This window comes from Mycteria americana, chromosome 8, assembly GCF_035582795.1.
Source record: "Mycteria americana isolate JAX WOST 10 ecotype Jacksonville Zoo and Gardens chromosome 8, USCA_MyAme_1.0, whole genome shotgun sequence".
Lineage (NCBI taxonomy): Eukaryota > Metazoa > Chordata > Aves > Ciconiiformes > Ciconiidae > Mycteria > Mycteria americana.
In genome coordinates, this window is record NC_134372.1 from 39,039,641 (window position 1) to 39,058,972 (window position 19,332).

The 19,332-nt window shown below is 39.4% G+C and overlaps 2 protein-coding genes across 4 annotated transcripts in view; one reads left to right on the forward strand and one right to left on the reverse strand.

Annotated features, from left to right (window-relative positions):
- The first annotated feature begins 254 nt into the window (after positions 1 to 254).
- Positions 255 to 6,652, forward strand: SS18L2 (SS18 like 2). 2 transcript variants are annotated; one of them, XR_012776952.1, is made up of 4 exons: positions 255 to 404; positions 576 to 652; positions 1,513 to 1,703; positions 6,514 to 6,652. XR_012776952.1 is itself a non-coding variant. In XM_075510784.1 (3 exons), exons 1-3 carry the CDS (start codon positions 336 to 338, stop codon positions 1,598 to 1,600), a joined length of 234 nt encoding a protein of 77 aa, XP_075366899.1. In that variant the 5' UTR covers positions 255 to 335; the 3' UTR covers positions 1,601 to 2,357. The 2 variants fall into 2 exon arrangements, 1 of the variants encoding a protein (XP_075366899.1); XM_075510784.1 differs by lacking the exon at positions 6,514 to 6,652 and having other exon boundaries at positions 1,513 to 2,357.
- Positions 2,478 to 19,332, reverse strand: part of GARRE1 (granule associated Rac and RHOG effector 1) — a 61,121-nt gene continuing 44,266 nt past the window's right edge. Inside the window, exons 8-14 of one of the 2 annotated variants that reach the window (XM_075510783.1) lie at positions 15,773 to 15,870; positions 14,414 to 14,539; positions 13,509 to 13,930; positions 9,407 to 9,572; positions 8,382 to 8,516; positions 5,997 to 6,075; positions 2,478 to 5,419 (exon numbers count right to left, since the gene is read on the reverse strand). In XM_075510783.1, the coding sequence (XP_075366898.1) occupies positions 5,096 to 5,419; positions 5,997 to 6,075; positions 8,382 to 8,516; positions 9,407 to 9,572; positions 13,509 to 13,930; positions 14,414 to 14,539; positions 15,773 to 15,870 (1,350 nt within the window). In that variant the 3' untranslated portion in view covers positions 2,478 to 5,095. Of the gene's footprint in view, positions 5,420 to 5,996; positions 6,076 to 8,381; positions 8,517 to 9,406; positions 9,573 to 12,938; positions 13,931 to 14,413; positions 14,540 to 15,772; positions 15,871 to 19,332 lie in introns of both variants that reach the window. The other variant, XM_075510782.1, reaches the window with a different exon arrangement.

A 19,332-nucleotide genomic window follows, 5' to 3' on the forward strand; every position in this document is an offset into this window, starting at 1 on the left:
CCAGCCCCCTGCCGGGCTGGCCGGGGGCCGAGGGGGCGGGTCCTTCTTCCCGCCGGGCAGGTGTTTTCCCTCCCGCAAAGGAGGAGGGGCGGGCCGGGGGCGGTGCTGGCCGCGGCAGAGGCCGAGGCGGCGGCCGGGCGGGCCGAGCGCCGCCCCGGGCCCTGCTGCGGTGGGCGCGTTTGGCCGCGCCCCGCCCCGCCCCGCCCCGGCTGGGCCCCGCCTCCCCCCGCCGCGGAGGGGCCGAGGCGTGCGCGAGCGGCCCCTGCGCGCCAATCGGAGCCTGCGGGGGGCGGGGCCGCCGGTTCCCCTCAGCCCTTGCGCGGGGCGGCGGCGCCATGTCGGTGGCGTTCGTGCCGGAGCGGCTGCGCGGGAAGGCGGAGGTGAACCAGGAGACGCTGCAGCGGGTGAGCGCGGGCGTGAGGGGCCGGGGAGGCGGCGGCGATGGCGGCGGCTGCGGCAGCACGGGCCCTGCCGGCTCGGCTGAGGTAGAGCGGGCCCTGCCCTGCCCGGCGCGGCCTCGGCGGGGGGCGGTAGCGGCTGGCGGCGGGCGGTGACGGCGCGCTCCTGTGCCCTAGTTGCTGGAGGAGAATGACCAGCTGATCCGGTGCATCGTGGAGTACCAGAGCAAGGGCCGGGCCACCGACTGCGTGCAGTAAGTGAAGCCCCCGCGGGCGCGGGTGCCGGGGCGCGCCCGGCAGCGACGGGCAGGCAGGCTCTGACCCCGCCGGGCCGCTCGCTGCTTCCTCTGGGGCAACCCGGAAGCCCGAGAGCTTCACAGGCCCCAGAGCCCTGACGAGGTTGAAATGCGGTTCCTGCTCTCCAGAGCTTTCCAGCCGTTAAAAAGCAAATGCCGTTGCACTTCCTAAGAGGCTTCCCCAAAATTATTTGCGCAGATCTGTAAAGCAGAAATGCCGCCGTATAGAATCAGTGTGATGCCTGCTCCTTTCTGTCAAGGTTTTTGTTCCGTGTTAATACGAAAACCAGCTCTGCTGGGCAGGTTTGTCTTCCCGCCAGTGTGTGTAAAACACCGAGTGGTTTTTACGGAGGAGCGAGGGTAGCCGGCTTGCGGCTCTGCAGCAGTTCAGCTCTTAAGCCTGCGGAGGACCCGAATGACAGACAGGCTGACAGCGGTTGCCGAGCCTGGGCCATGCTGGCTGTATGCTCAGACCAGCCCAACGGCAGAGCTTTGTCATCTCCAACCCCTGAGCTGCTCTCTTGCAGTCCTGCATCTTTTCAATACTGATCATACAAAGATCTTAATGTGCATGTTTACTATCACCAAAGTTGGTTAGTAGAACATACTTCGTTACAGCGTACAATTCAGTGGCATATACTGGGCTTTTGAACCGGAAAAGGATATGGAGGCGTTTGCCCTGATTCATTGTTTTCATAGTTCGGTATTTCTTTCCCTAACAGCAAATACTGATCAGATTACAAAAATGACTATTAAAGTGTGGGTAGGTGACTAGAAAAGAACACATTTCCCAGATACTGTGTTTCTTCCTCTCATAGGTACCAGCATATCCTGCATAGAAACCTCATTTATTTAGCTACAATTGCTGATGCGACACCAGCCAGCACGCAGAAGACTGTAGACTGACTGCACATACCTGGACACGAGCACTGATGATTTAAGAATCTATAGAAATACTTAGTTTAGAGTCCCACTTTGAGAGCTGAGAAGGTGTGGTCTTGAAAGGCAGGTAAAAAGTCATCTGTACTTTTATGTTAAAGATGTGAATGTAGCTTTTGATGTAATGTTAGGCTAGGTTTTCCCCCATTACTGTAAGCAGAACTTGAGGGTGATAATTACTTAATCACATTTCCTTTTTCTCCCTGAAAAACTCCATGTAGTATACTTCTGAAAGTAGCCTGCCTGTCAGGACAGCACTACCAGAAATGCCTTTGGCGGACTCTTGCAGTCTCATTGAAGCAGAGACTGTTTCATGACTAAGGTTGTATAACAACAGGGTAAGCACTGAGCTAGGTAACTTCTACCTCCAGCATGACAAAGTCAGTCATATGTTGCCATATATATAAGCAATAGACTGTTTTGCATCTTGTATCATAGGAATTGTGCTTAATAAACTAAAGATGTTCTTTGTAAATTATTGTATATTCTGGATTAATGTAACGTTAACAAAGGAGCAGCTCAGTGATTCAGTGAAATAGAAACATTAACTTTTGGGGACTGTTGTATAACTTAGAGCAATTAAGTGCAAGGGAGAAATCAAGCCTTTATTTCAGTGAGAGATGGCTGTGTGTTTGCCCTAGTTGTGTCAAAGACTTTCCCTTTTTGCTTGAAATGCTCTGTACTGCAGACTCTGTAAACAAGTAAATTCTTGCATAATCAAAATGGATTCATATGCTTCCTGGGTATTTGTCAGCATTTATGATCAGCTGTATGCTTGTGTAACTTATCCGGAAAGAGCACGGCTTACTTGCACCCCTTGGATAGTGCATTTCAGTGCCATGGTTAACATAAGCTGAACTAATAGCCTTGATAATAGTTCCAGTAAGGGGGAGTTTACTTTTTGCTCACTACCATCAAAATTTACTCTGCGATTGCTAAAACTTTTAAGTACCTTGGTTTTGGCAATGTTCATCTGTGGTACTAGTTCAAAGACGCTGCTAAGGCATTCTCTGTATCACATTCTTCAGTGCAATCTAGTTGAAAAAGTAGCCTTAAAGATGCTTCAGATTGTACAGTGCATAAAGTTCATTTTTATATGATGAGTCAGTAAGTAGGCAGTTGACAGTTTTCAAACTGTTAAATAATCCCATGTTAATGAAACAAGATCTTTGTTTACAAACCAAAGTTACAGTTTAAGGTGCTGCTCATTTTCAGCAAGGTGCATATTTTAAACAGGTATGACCTATTAAATGTATATCTTTAATAAAGCAAATAGTTTACTTTTACAGAAGCTTTAAAATACAAAATGTACAGTTCCAGTTCAGAAGCATTAGCTATTCACAAGAAGCACTGCAATAAGGGTAAGTTAACTAAGCACCAAACCCTTGCACTTGGCAGTGTAAGTGAAGTTTAATGGCAAGACTCATTTGCCAAGTGCAACAATTCTTAAAATTACCAGTGTTCAGAACAATCGGAAGCAAAGGACAGAGTAGCACCTACGTGGTCAAAATGCAGACAAACTTTCTTCGTTTTCACAATTCACTTATGTAGGTCCAGAACCTTGCCAGCATTTGTAATTATGAATAAACTGCAAAAACCATAGCAATAATTTTGGCACTTGTTAGAAAAAGTTCAAAATTAAGTGTTCTCGTTAACTTCCATTTTGGTCTTAGTATGAATAACTAGTAAGTACAACCAAATTTAGGATTTAATATTAGATCTAAATGACAAGATTTAGGAAACTCAAAACCATTCATCAAGTTAAATAACCACTAACATTTTCAGCAGAGGGTTTTCAAAATTATAGTAGTACAGACCATTAACAATTTACAGACAGAAGCCACACTGATTGTGCAAAGCACATTACTGTAAAAAGTCTTATGTACAGCAAACAAATCTTTGTAAACATGGTAAGTATGAAGTTTCAGAAAACATGGTGACAATATCATAAATACAGGCAACATTGGCATCCTCAAACAGCACAAAAGGTAACAATCTGGGCCTGCAAATATAGCCCGTCACCATACAAACAAAAAAGGTGGATGGGTTTTAAATACCCAAATGTTTAATAGTTTTAGTGTTGTGTATACTTTTTATTTATATATATATATTGTGTTTATTTTTTGGTATCTTTAGATATAGATGTACTTAGTTTGTAAAAACAAAAACAACAAATGTGCTTTATCTTCATTGAAAAATTATGCAGTTAGAACTAATAACCCATTTTGCTAGTAGTTAACATATTAGAATGATATGACTTAAGAAAAATACAAAAATAAGATTAATACTGTCAAAACTCTTATACCAGAAAATATTGTGGTTTTTAGACTCTTTCAAAGATGAAATATGAAAATTTAAATAAGCTCTAACTATATAAAGAATCTTCTGTAATCTCAATTAATATACAGTGGGATAGCTATACATATATTTACCATTGTTCTTCAATTTTTAAGCACCAGTCACTCTCCCGGATCCACTTTGGTTGGAAGGTTATTCCTAATTCCACAGGTTCACTTAATGGCACATACTGACTGCAAACAATTACTTTATCCTTTTAAAAAAAAATAATGTTCTTTTAACTAACTGCTACCCCACATTTCAGTTTAGTATCTTCTGAGCCAGCTCACAATTTTTAATCAACTGTAGCATCTGAAATAAGACTTTAAATATATGCAAGTAGTCTTTTAGGCTATACTTTCACACACTTAAGGAGCACTGTGTGGATAATGCCTTTGGCCAGATGACGCAGTAAGAAATGGCGTATTTATTTGAAAACCAGTGTTGTATTATCCACACAGATGCCATCTACTTTAAGCAGCTCAGATAACATTTGTGACAGCAGGTTGAGTGGTTCTGCTGATCTTTACTTAGAGTAAGGGAACTACCACAAAACTCAATTTCACAACTGTTTTTGCAGCAGTTTCATAATGAACTCACTTGTGTGGCACACAAAAAGCTGCTGTTGCACTTCATTTTAAAAAAGCTGCCCACAGGCCATTTATGGAGAATACAAAGGCTTTATAGCTTGTCCATTAGAAATTTAAACACAAACAGTGTTGAGCAAAGTGACCACTATATATTTGCTTCAACGTATTCAATGTGTTTCAGTAAGATGTTTAACTATAAATCTATATGAAAAATAGCTATAAAATACAGTGTTTCTTGCATGGTAGTCCTTCAGCAGTTTTTAAAAAAAAGGTTTTGAAAGTAAAGGCAATATACACATTTTTAAAAGCATTTCTACATCACAGTTTTGGGCTGTTTCATGTACATCAAACAAACATATCGGCCATATTTGCTCAGCACTGTCAATCAGAATTCAAGAGTTTTGTATCTCTCACTGAAACCCCCTCAATTCCACATTTAATGAGATAAACAGCATATAGCCAATACACAATTGTGAAACAAAGTATATGTAATTTTTGTTTGGCCCTGTGCTGCATTTTCCAATATGAAAAGCAATTAGTACTGATGCAGGTAAGATGGTCTGCGTTCGTGCTTTACTGGAAAAGATTTAAAGCCCTTATTCATCTGTTTGTGCTGGGAAGCCTGCTGTTGTGATTGCTGCTGCTGCGCATAGGCAAAGTTAGAGGAAATTCCTGCTGCTGGAGCGCAGTCGTTGGCTGCTGCCCACATGGGTGACTGGAGGATCTGCATCGTGTCGCTCCACTGGCTGACAGGGCTGCTCATAGGATACAAAGATGTACTCTGACTGGGTAGCGTGTTTGTGACAGAGGACGTATGCTGCCAGGGTGCCTTTGGAGGCCAGGTTTTGGTTTTATTATCCTGAGAAAACAAAATTAGTTGGTTTGGGGTTTTTTTTGTTGTTGTTGTTGTTTTAATACCAAAACACTTTTTTGAGACAATACTTAACACGTCACCTTATCCCTGCCTTAAGACATTTTCAGAAGATTAATTTATGTTTGAAAGCAGAATTGATGCATATATATAGCACTCTTCTTAAAATATCTGCCTGTTGAAAAACCTTTTTATTTACTTCAGCACATTTGCTTGACACGAAGCAGCCCTTCTCTAAGTCAAAATTGCTAGCAAGAGAGGTAGTAAATCTGCTGATACTTTCGTTTTCTCTGCACAGACAACTAAAATTGACTGTGTTGCCTCTTAGCTTAACTTGAAATCTTTGGGTTTGTGATAATTTCTGCTGCAAGGGAAAAAGATAAGTGATTTCCAATTTTAGTATTTAAACTTGGTAACTTTGATAAAAGTACTACTTGAGTGCAAATGGTTTGGGTTATAGCCGAGGTAAGCCATCTGGAGATTGCTATTCTAGTAGTTTTCCTAGTGTAAACCACCCCAAAATGCAAACAGGAAAAATGACTAAGCAAAGCCATTTTCAGCTTACCTGATTACGGTCATCTGCTGCAGAAAGAAGAGGTGGTGATGGTAGCGTACTAGGTTCCTGTTCGCCACTACTATGTTTTCTGCCCAAAAAAGAGAGTGACATTTACTTTTTTTTTTAAATGAGTCACCCACATTAATCTGCCACTGGCATATACCATTCTGTAGTTTCAGTCTGACATACTTGACAGCCTAGAATGCGTACTGACGTTTCATCTTGTTTCATGTATTTTTTGCTCAGTACAGGTAAAAGAAGCAATGCAGAAAGAAATTCATTATTGAATACTGTCAGACTGTTAATACTGACTACTGTCAGTGCAGTAGTTCTTTGAGCTACAGTTTCAGCAACATGCACACATTTCTGTAGAGGTGAAAGGAAGATGGGCTAGTCTTTTGCACACTTTGAAGAAATCTGCCAGAAATTGCCTTTTTTCTCTTTTTTATTCTGTTACCTGCTCTTGTTTGTTTTTGTTTGGTTTTTGTTTTTTTTTTAAAGTATCTTTTCTGAAATAACTTTACAGACAAGACAAAAGAAACAGCTGAGCAAGTGAAACATCTGCTGAAGCACAGTGACTTTACTGAGGAAAAATGTTACACCTTTGGTTTAAATTTGTGACCTAATACCTAATATCAAATAGAAGTCCTTGACCACATGTGCATTCTGGAAGTTTTTCTTGGGGGGGGGGGGGTAGATTAAAGCAGGAGCTTTTATCCTTTCATCCTCTGTTTAAAAAAAAAAAAAAAAATCACCATGCTCCAATCATCGGGCCTCCACAGGTAAGCAGTCCTTTGCACATCAGCTTTAGAACCCTCAACCCTTTTGCCTTCTCTTACTGTATAGTTTTAGCTATGGTATTTTGTCAGGCCCTCACTTGTAGAATGTTTTTCTTCCTAAAAGTAACATAAGACAGTAGTACTGTTACTTCAGCTTAAGTTTTTATTTAATGAAGCACAGTCTTTGGAAACTTCTTTCTGCTCTTCTCTTCAGAGCACTACATAAAGCACAGCCTTTTGTTGTTCTGGCTCCATGAATCGCTCCATGATCAATCTCTAGATACCTAGTGGCTTGGCAGATTAGTTCGCCCATTATATGCTTATTGTGTTTTCCTTCCCTGCTTCTTTTTTTGAAAACACAAATAATGACTACTTTTTCTGTGACTGCTTATTAGATAGCACTCTCCCATTAATTTCAATTTAGCATTTATTGAAGCTCAATTCCTGTCCCCTCTATATAAATCTTGGTAAGTGTAAAGATTCAGTAAACAGCTCTTCTTTTGGTCGATTCCTTTCAACCTGCTTGCCTTAGTGTTGTTATTTTCAACTCCAGTATACTTCCTTTCTGGCAATGCATATAAAAAATAGCAATCCAGGTATAATCTGCAGGAAACTGGCAGTACATCCACTGACTTTTTCCTGTCACCAAAAAGCAGACAGACAATCTTGTATCTAAATGTATTGACTCTGAATTATTCTGCAATCTAAACAAAAATAGGATATTTGGGCACAGAACTAGCTTTTTTTTTTTTTTTTTTTTTTTTTAGAAAACACTCTGAAAAATAGTCTGAGAGAACGATCCCAGGTTGGAATTGGGTTGGTACTCATGCTTCATCTTGTGCCTTTTATTATCTTAATTACCTTCTACTGTGGAGTCATTGAGGTTCCAAAGATACCCAGTTTCCAGCTCTTTAGAGCAGCAGAAACCAATTGTTGTTAATTCATACTACTACTTTTAAATGGATTCTTCATAGTTGAAAATACTGGCTTAGTTTTTTAAGTTACTAAGCTTATTTATGAATGCAATTAAACCTCTTCATATTGTCAGAAATAAAGGACTAAATAGGCATGTGTTTACGAGTAGTGAAACAGTGGTGGTAGGCAAGGCGAGACAAAAGTCTACAAGACATTATCAGTAGTATTTCTTGAGTGCCACAAAGTTGCAGTAGAAGCCAGGAAGTAGGAACTTACTGGCATCAAAATGCACGTTAGGGGCATGACAAAGCTGCAGTGAAGTACACAGTTTAATAAACCAATTCAAAGGTGATCTCTAATGCCTCAGTAGTTTAGAAAGAAGTGGCATCCCAAATAGATTATCTTGGAAGAAGGAAAGAGTCATATCTTTTCTAGACATACTGAATTTCAGCTAACAACTGGCTATTTGCACAGATGCTAGTTTGTACAAGGAGACAGCTACTAATAAAACTCAATTTGGGAATCCCTAGCATTAAAGTCAGACACACTATACACTGATCCATATCATCAGTGTAGTACGCAAACTGACATTTGTATAACTTTGTCGAATTAGCAAGAATTTCCTTTGTGTGGCTACTCAAATTATCAAAAAAAGAAGACTCTGATGAAGCGGTTAGGTATTTCTGTTCATTTTGCTCACCTTCTCTGCTTTACAGCAGCAACAAGGTCTGGCCCTGAGAACATGGAGAACAAACTGTCTCCATTAGCTGAGGAGGTCTCATCACTTGAGCTGGCAGAGTCTCCTTGAGTACCAGACCAGCTATTTGTCACATCACTGTAAGACAAAAAGTTGTATTAGTCCTTGTATTTACAGTGCCTGGTCCAGACTGCATGCCCTAGTTAGTCATGCTGAATCTTTGTCACAGGTGATACCTCAGAGCACAAATGTCAATACTTTGTAAAAGGTACCAGTAATACCAGTAGTTTAACTTACTTCTGAGTGATCACATCAACTGCTTTGTCTGTTACAGTCACTTTATATATATTTTACTAAACTAATTATATAAATTTAAAAAGTGCCTCTCTTGGTCAGGAAGGAGAAACAAGTGATGCTTGGTTTTGGAATCACTAAGCACTTGACTTTTTCATTGCAAAACTGACCTAGAACGCGTACTTGTCCTACTGGTTTTAAACTAGCTTGAGAGTCACAGCTATTACATTATGGACAAATGGACAGAGGATTTTGAAACACTTCTGTTGTAATAAATAGTTACGATTTGGAAGAGATTAAGAACTACTAACGTACTTGCTGTAAGGTACCTGCCTTACAGTAACAAGATTAAGTGGCTAAAATCTGGAAAGCTGATTTCAGTCAGGCACTGCAACTTTGATAGCATCACTTTTCATCAAAACTAGGTCTTAAAGGTTTTCAAAATACTGAAAAAAAACTGTTCTGAATGAATCTGTGCCATAAATTCCTTATTTCCTGTGTTCAAGTCAAAGTTGGTATACATTCCACTCTAAAGAAGACCTCAAATGTCAGTGCTTCAGTATCAGCAAAGCAGGAAGGGCTCGAGCTTTCTCACTCTTGACATAATGAAGTGCAGCTTTCACAGATGCAGCAGTAACTGGAAAAAAACACCCAGTATTCCCACATTCCTACCAAGTTTGGGTGTAAAATAGACTCACATACAATAAAAATACATAGCCTGTCCAATCTCTTACCCTTCTGTGAAATACTCAGGAAAGGGCCAGGTTTTATGAGGATCATCAGGAAGAGGCCAGTTGCTACGTGTGTTGCTTGGTCGACGGACATGCTGTGCTTGCCTTTTTTGTTGCATTGCCTGGTTGACCCCAGCAACATAGCGGGCAAATTCTGGATCAGAGCCAACTGAATAAAAGAAACCAAGAAGTCAGTTGCTGACATTCAGCTATTTCTACTGCAATTATCCCCCTCATTTAATCCTTTAAGCTTGACTATACCCCACAACAGAAAATAATCCCCTCACTGATAATAAATGCCAGACAACAGTTGATACCCCTTCATGGAGCAGTGAAAAACACTGAATGGAAAATGTTTTTAAAAAGTACGCACCATCCATACATGGTGGATAATAATTCTCACATGGAATTACACCTGCCCCTTGCATTCCATCAGGGAAACAGTATTTGTCACTATGATCATGTCTATACACTGAAAGGTCCAGTACCCTGTCAGCAGGCACTGATGGAATTAAAGCCTGTACATTCATCCAAGCTCACAGAAAAAGAACATATCAATTATAGTTGATTCCAGGGTGCAACATGATTTCCAGCTGTGGGGTGATCCTGCTTACTTCGATAAATCAGAAACTCAGATTGATCACATTAGAACATACAGGCCAGAAATTACCTACTTCCTACAAAGACTAGGCAACAATTTCAAAAACATTCTGATCCTGACCTGCAAAATATTTCAGAATAAGATTGATGTTTACAGAACAGTAATTCTTAAAAATAAAAATTCTTCTATTGTTAAAGTGCTTTATGTGTCCCAAGCATCTGATAAGTATGATTTTGAGCAGACACAGCAAAAGCTTTAATCCAGAAGTGTTTTAAAACCCCAGTTGATCAGAGCAAATTCATGTATTACAAGAATGCTGTTATGAGTCAGTGTAATTGAGTTTCCACAGCTTCTGGGGTTTTGCCCCCCCCCCCCCCCCCCCCCCCCTTTTTTTTTTTTTTGAGGGAAAACTTTGCAATCTGACTGGATTTATGGAAAACATCTAGACTACATGCACAGTAATTCCAGCAGGAAGTACAGAGGTGCTGGCTTGTGGGTCTCAGTTTTAAATTAAGAGTGAAGACTAAAGAACATCCAACAAGCATGCACAGCTCTGAAAGCAGAAATCAGTCTTTCAGATGATGGCTTCCCTACATTCAATTCAGCATTTAGAAGAAAAGTTTCCTCGTTTTCATTTGGCACATTTCAGAACAGAGCACCACAATGTTTTGTTGGATGCAAATTAAAACAACAATGAAGAAAATACCTTTTGTTTCTATACATTCTTTATTATATAAGCAAGGGACAGAGCTATCTGACAGCTGTACAGAAACAAAATATTCCCACTAAAACTTGTTCTCTTTGAGAAATATCTTTATGTCAGTTTAAGATGAGGCTGGAAGCTAGGCAGATCCTCAGATCTAAGGACAGATTCTAGACAGATTCTGAAGGGTGTCCAGGTTTTTTTCCTGTGCATAGCATTAAGTGTTAAATTACTGTTATATTCAAAATAATAACTTGTGTTGATTTTTACCTCAGTGAAAACATATCAGGTAAAAAGCTTTTTATCAGATATGTTTTTTACTTTATTCTTTCACATCTGTGAAAATAATTCAAAAGACCTGGAAGTATCAACATTCCTTCTACTAGTCCTTACTACAACATTCCTTCATCAAGTTCTTACAGATGATAAAAGTACTGCAAAATACATTTTTGGTAGCTAGTTAAGCCTTTGACATGAAAAGCCATCAATTTTACAAATTGTTAATTAGCAGATTTGCATCTGAAAAGAGACATCATTTTCAGGCTCTAAAAATATTTATCAAAAAAGTAATGCCACTTGTTTCAAGTGGCAAATGCACAAAGTCATAAGAAAGTCTGGAAATGAAAAAGTGTTTAATGTTTTAAAGCTTTCTGTACTACACTAACTAGAGCTTAAACTGAAAATTCCTACATCACAGCTCAACCTGGCAAGTTATATGAAGAAAAGTTATCTTTCCAATGGAAACACCTGTTTGGATTGGATGGGGTTTTTGGTTGTTTTTTTAAACCCCAGATCTTTGGAAAATGCTGTTTACTTATCAATTCAACTGTAGAAACGTGTATCTTAATCCACAGAGCACCATTTATCAACTTGAATAAGTCACCTTTTCAGAGTATCTCTTTCAAAGTCCTTGATATTCCTCATATCAAATGGAACAAAACAAGTAGCTTTATGTAGATCGAAAGTAAAATACTACAGAACTATAATGGATTCAAAATGCTAAAAATGCCAGTCCTTTGTATACATGCATTTTTTTCCCCCTACACATACATGTATTTGGTGCTTGGTGAAAATAATTTTATCCTTCCTTAAAGGTTATGATAATCCTGAAGTATATACCATAAGTATGTTTAAATAAGATTATGCTAATTCAGACTTACAGTTGTTAAGAAGCTTTTGATAACATAACTATGATGCCTATTTTTGCCTTATAGATGCCACTAATTTATCAACTAAGTTTACAAAATTACTATCAAAGTTATGAGTTAAATGAGCTGGTTTCCGAGACACCTACACAGTCCTAACACACACACGTGTGCAAATGAGCGCGGGAAACAGATTCGTGGTTTGATAAAAGATTTTCCCGTTAGTTCTAGTGCTGCCTCCCTCCAGGCAGTTTTCATAAATGCATACTACAAAGTTTCTGTAGCTATGGTCCAGGCCAACAGAAATTATATTTACGAGATAATAGATTTGTAAGTTGTTCTTAGTACTACTATCAGAAGAATTCACTAATCTCCTCTTAGACTCTACAGTCAATTTCATAGTCTTTAGCTATTTGCTTATGGCTACAAAATTTTATCGCACTTCATCTCTGACAATAATCCCTCTACATTTACAATTTATTGGTGGTTCAAACACATCTGGCAAACCACATGGCACTTGCTCTTTAGTCTCTAATCCTTCAGCATCCAAGCTTTTCACTGCAGTAACAGCTGTAGAACAGGAACCAGTATGACTCCCATGGAATTGCACAGTAATGGAGGGGAAATGCATGGATATGGGAAAGATGCAATCCGTCTATATCTCCAGACTGCAAGACTGGTAAAGAGCAGGAAGAATCATTTTGGGGAGAGATAAAATATGTAAGTTCAGGAGTTAACAATTGTTTTAAAGATTTTTACAAATTAAAAATAGGAGGAACATAATCTGCGAGTATCTGTGTCAGTACTTTGATGTGGTCCATATAGGAAAGGTCAGAACTACTACAACTGGGACGAGAAGCAAAGAATTTGTTCGCATTCATATTTATTCATGAAAGTTGCTTGTACTTTAGTTCACGTTCTGTTAAAAAAGAAAAGAGGCATACATATAAATAGCTGCTTGCCATTGTAAGCACCCTAGCATCTGGTGGATAGCACTGGGAAATGACAGTTATTGCTAGCAATATTTAACAGTATTCTTTGTAAAAGGACCCTTATAAAAAACATAATAAAGGCAGAGACACACACCTGCAGGGTCAAAAGGCAGGATTTCTCCCAACATCCCAAACACTCCATCAGTTTGGTCACGATTTGGCCATGTGTTGTTTCTAGGTCCTTGTGGTTTCTGTCCTAACATCTCTGACATCATATTGTCCATATAGCTGCTCACAAGACCCAAGCTGTACAAATCAGAGCTTAAATCTGAAAAACCAGGATTGTTCCACTGGTTTATATGAGACAATCCAGCTCCAACAGCTTGGGCTGGCTGCTGTGAAGAATTAGTCAGCCATTTGGCAGGTACACGTTGCTGTGGTCCAATAGGTTGAAGCAAATGTTGGTAATACTGCATTTGCTGCTGCTGCTGCTTTTGTGACTGTTGTTGCTGTGACAAGCCTTGCTGAGAAGGATGCAGTGGTGTGTGAGAGACAGATTGCGGTTGCTGTTGTACTGTTCCTGATTTTTGTTCTGTTGCTGTAGAGGATGCAACAGAGTTCCTTCTTTTCACCATTGGGGAAGTCTGCTGGGATTTGCCCATGTTAAAACCAGACAAGAAATCAATAACATCCTGCATTTCTTGGTCAGTTGGTAAATTCATACCTTTGTCATCCTTGCCATCATCCAGTTTGAAGAAGTTGTCCCGTCTTTCAACTAGAAACCCATTCACTAGCTGATTATTTGTGCTCTGAATTGACTGCAGTGGATCTGCGGTCCTAGGAAAGTTACCAATGTTCAAAATGCTTTGTAACCGTGCATCTATGTTAGTGGGCATTTTAGCTTTCTCCTCTGAACTGGAACTTATGAAGACATTTTTGGAAGGTGTATTGGGGATTGAATAACTTCCAGTATTACTTGTACTGGTGCAGGAAGTTTTTTTTGTAAACCGCGAAGTCAGTTTTGAGAACGTCTTTTGTAGACCACCTGAAGATTTGCTTCCATTTCCGGATGGCATGTCAACTTGATTCCCAAAGTCTGAGATTTCACGCTGTAACTGGATCTGAATACAAGGCAAAGCTTGCTCCCTGCATCAACAAAAACATGTATATCAAACCACCCAATACATAATTGAGTTTGTACTTTGGAGGAAAATGTGTATTTGGGTAATAGCTAGTGGAAGAAACAAAACTAAAGATTGCCAAGTTCATCAGCTACTTATGGTAACAATGCAAATTATTACTAGTATTTGCAACAGCATTAACTACTTTCCATTCCTTAAGAAATTTTAATTGTGCTTCAAGACCTAAATGGAGACTAATTTAATATAAAGCAAGTATTTTTGTAAGAGAGAAACAAATACTTTTGTACTCTCGGATAAGCTGCTGGTTTAAGAAGGCTGTTGTCTCTCTGTATGTAACCATAAGGTACCTATGTAGATTACCAATTCCTTGCTCTCACTTTGACCCCTTCTGATGAACCAGTACTATCAAATGCCTCAGTACAGATCTTTCAACAATGATGGCTTTGTTTAAACTAGGAAAGTAGAGCATGAGGCTCAAGAGATGTACCTTCCTTCCTTCCACCTGTGTATGTCAAACACAGCAGTATAGAGCACATCTACTAGTCCCAAAGTCTTCTCTGGATCCAGACTCCTCTGTAGCAAAGACATTGTTGCTGGATCTTCTTTCAGACACCTGTAATCATTAAGTTTAACTTTAAAATCAAATGCACAAAGCCCATTTCTGGAAAATGGCAAGAGCACTCAACAGACCTGACACAAAACACTAGCACATGGGTGCACTCTGGAGTCCAGCACTAAGAACCCCCTGCCTGACAGACTCTACGTGGAAAATGATTCAGCATATCCAACAGTCTGGGGAAGATTTTACTGAGCTGTGAAGATGCAGGATTAGTGAATTTTCCTCATTAATGGCACAGAATTAGGACTGAATTTGAGGTGTAATCAGAATAACTTAAATCTAAATATTAGCACATTTGTCAAGTACTTAATGAGCCCCTCCAGCGGAGAGGAGTAAAGAGGCACTCTTACTGTGTGTCAGCAGGCGGAGCTCTTCCAGAGCACACAAAGCCTGGCTCAAAGCACTCTGCATTATTTTAGTTCTTTCATAATAGAGCAATTTACATAAAGAGAACAGAGAAGTGCCACTTTATACTGTATAGAGGAATTAAAGATGTATTTGGGTAAACAGACTCTCAGTTGACTCGTACTTGTGGACATACCATTGGTACCATTAGTAACAGGCTATCTCACTAAGGATTGGGATGAATGAACTGCGTTGTACTGAAATTCGTAACACTGAGTACTCCGAAGTAACAGAGAAAGGAAGTGTTCTAATTCCAAATAATTGTTTCAAAAGGGGAGAAATCCTCACCTAAACTGCAGATTAATCCTACCTTTCTTTCCTAGGCAGTCAGCTAAACTGGTAGAAATAGCATCTCAGACCACAGAGTTCTGCAGTTCATGACAGTGCTTAAAGAACAGCTCAGTGAAGAAAGAGCTACAGCTCTCATATTAATCTCATCTAATTCCTGGCCTTCCTCAGGTAACAGCTGTGAGGACCTGCCAGGGAGGAGCATAACAGGAATACTACTGGATTTTTATTTTTTTTTTAAATCTTCTCTTTCATCATCAAGCTTCTACTTTTTCTTTAGAAGTATGTTTTACTGCCCCAGCACTGCCTCTCTTCTATTGCCTCCAACAGAGGCAGCTCTGTACCAAGACAGCTAAAGTACAACTGCCAGTCTGTCAGGAATGGTGGTATTCAAGCAGTTCCAAATAAAGGAACTTAAGGAAGATATGCCATAATTGTGTAGTATTCCCTTTTCCATTTGTACTGCAATTATTTTTCGCTATATATTTCAGTCATAGCTATTAGTATAATCTGCAATACAGTATTTTTATTTACCAAGTTGATGGAACTTGCACCACAATTCTGGATCCTTCTAAACTTATCTGAGGAGCATAGGCTTCTTTATTTTCAATCTGTGCTGTGTCCACAACCACCTAGCAAATAAAATGGAAGTTATTTTAAGAATTAGTTCTAGTTATTTTATCACCCCTGTAGTTAAGATGCAATAGTCTTACCTCCCTGCCATGCTACAGGTGCAAAAAAAATAACCAGATAAAAACAAATTCACTCACAAAATCATTATAAGTTGATTTCTATTTTAATATAAAAAAGATAAATACTATAAAATTATTAGTTTGATACAGTAACCTATGTTTCAAGGACTTAATTCTTCTCAATTAAATACTGTAGTTATGCATCACTACATAGTTACCAACTGCTTTACCTAACAGCTGGTAGTTACCAATGGCTTCGTATAACAGCCCTTACATTTGAGAGGTTTGGCACTATTACTACTCTAATAGCTCCCAAACACCTATTTATGAAAATATTTTAAGTAATTTAACTGCAGTGCACGGTATGATAGACAAGTGGTATTTAGTCTGAAACTCTTCACAGGGCTCACAATTCTTAACACACACACACACACACACACCCCACCACCCCCTTTAAGGTTATAAAATCCCACACCAACATTTCTCTATTCTACCTAACGGAACTGTACTATTATTAATTCCCTATTATATAAAGAGGAGAAAAGTGACTGTTCAATTTGTTGAATTCCAAGCCTTCTGTAAGACATCATGAAGATATATGGAAGATGAAAGTCTTGAAAATTAACCTTCTGTCATGAACCTTTCTTTTTATGGAACTGAGAAGGAATGGATTCACTTCAGCTTCATTTAAACTTTAATACCAGTGATAGTAAGTTCCATATTTGGTTTGTGCTTTCTGTTGTTGTCCAGTCTGCATGGGTTGGCCTTTTTGATCATTTCCATAATTTCCTATTTTGGTCATGCTGAACCAGCAGCTTTTTGGCAGCAGTCAGCAGTTCTTGCTTCAGTGACTAGCAGATTAGCTGTACCATTTATTCTTGAAATGGCAAAAGTCCTCCAGTATAAATAAGCCTCAAGGGATATTACTGGCTTTTTTGCAATCATCCTACACCGGTTCTACTTCTAACTGGTTGTCTACTACTGGTTATGAAGAAATGTGAAATATGACTAATGCTGAGAGTCTCTTCGCTCTCTTGCTTTAACAAAACCATCTGATCCCACTTGAACACAATTATTTCCCACCTTTTAGATATTTTAGCATAAGGCCTTAGTTTTCCTCCAGCTGACTCTAAGCATTTGCCCAAGTTTATTTGAACTCGTAAAACATGTCTAAGCACGGTGACAAAAGGCCATGCTATTATCCACTCATGAAAATGCCTCTCATTTAATAACAGGGCAACTCCATTACTTTTTTCCTTGTATTTGTACCGTTTTAATTTTACGTAATTTGGTAATATGCCATTTAGCTATATTGCAATTATAACTGGGATAAGGAGAGATTAACTTAGGAGTGATTTTTCTCAACTCCCAATAAAAATACTGTCTGCGTCTCAGACCTGTAAGTCAGAACTAAACTTCTGATTTGTGCAGACCTACATGAGCTTCTGGTAGTGGTGCATGGTAGTGCTCATGGTCTGGGCTTTGTTGGGGGTGTGTGTCGTGTCCCACCCTACCCCCCTCATCTTCCTTTCTTCCCTTTAAAAAAAGTTTTACATTTCTCAATATTTGGTCAGTTACGACATCTGGGATTTAAACGTTACTAAGATTTAGTGCTTCTGCAATGCATGTTGGGTTTTGCTACAGAAAGATCTACTAGCACAAAAAAGGATGGCTAGAGACTCAGTTAAACCTTCTCTTCATGACTTTGCATGAGGCCAATTCACAGTTTTATTTCCACTCATCCTCTGAATTTAACTATTTTAATACACAATATTTTTATTCAAACATGGAGATTTCTTCAGCTGACCCAAATCTGAAAATATTCTTAACATATTATGCTAAGGTAAAAACTGAAAAACTGCACTTCTAAAAATTATTTCTTATGTTAAAAAACCTGAAGCCTAAAATAACCAAGCAAACTACGTCACATCTCATTGTGCTTTCCGCTCTTGATGAGTTTCTTCTTGAAAGGCACATGGCAATATAGGCTAAAGACAGCAAGACTGTCAAGTAATGTTCTTTTTTAAATTTGGTATTTAAATGACAAATTTACACACCGTTCTGAACTAATGCAGACGGCTTAGTTTCTAAAAGCAGTAAACCAAAGACTACGTAATATTGTCCCACAATTCATTTATCTGAGTTCTACACAAAATACACTTAAAATAAACACATTCTCCCTCCCCGCCTGGTGGGTGCTTAGAGGGTAGCTTCCTGTGCATCAGACATCTATTGTTCGTGTTTTACAGGTGTTTCCTCTCTCATCTCCACCCAAAGAATGCTTTAAAGAAGCAAATTACAATTTCTCATCATTGCATGAGGCTACATACAAGCGTAATTGAATCTTGTAAAAAATTACTGCACACAGTTTATAAAGAAAAACCTCAACCCTCAACCCTTCCAAATTGTAACAAATCAAAGTGAGAATGAAAGGAGGAGAGAAGTCTCTCAAGTATTTTGTCATGTGTATAGCTCATTACTGTGTCTTTGAAGATAGAAACCTGCTACTTTCAGAACCTGAGGTTCATGCAAAAAATCTTCGGAGACATTCATGATTCAACACAAGTTAACATTCCTTATATCAGCGCTGTCATTTGGGAGACTGCATAAGTAAGTTTTATGCTGACAACTATCCAAATGTTATGATAAACCTGAAGAACACCAGCACTTTAATTACCAGCAGGTCTAACTAGTTATGTCTAGACTGGGGGACATGAGGAGATTTCCAGACTCCCGAGTCCAAGTGTGTGTCGGGCCACTCCCCAAATCTCATCAGGGCAGGACTTGAGGTGCACAACCCTGAAACCCCCTGGAAAGGAAACGGTGGGAGGTGCAGCGTCCTCCAAGGCATGCCTCATCTAGATACTCAGGAGCCAAGAACTCCTCCTGAGTTATGGCACACTCCCATAGGGCTGCCGAGAAACAGTTTCTTGGCCTCATTTCCCATACCTTGCTGCTGACTCCCAGCATCCTACCATGAACTATGGCAGCTGAAGACACTATTCCACTTAACCATATCCTTTTTTCTAGTTCTTCTTGTATTTATTAATATTTAATACACGTTTTCCTTGAGAACACCTTAAGCAGAAATTTGGTCAATCCTACTATTCCACAGCTGCTTTCTCTCCCTGCAAAGATAGCACCTTCTTATGCCTCCCTGTAGAACTTCCTTATACAAAGTGGTTATTGCACTACCATCTTCTATCCTTAAATCCCTGCATCACAGTGAAGTAAGGATTGATAGCAGATGCACTGCTATTATGATATTGATGGTCTATCCCTTTGATTTTAGGTTGTCTTTACTGGAATTCAACTGACTTTTCGTGTATGATTTGAACCTACTTCTCTAACAGATATTTAATATTAAGGGAATATGTAATATCTAGTATCAAAGGAATGCTA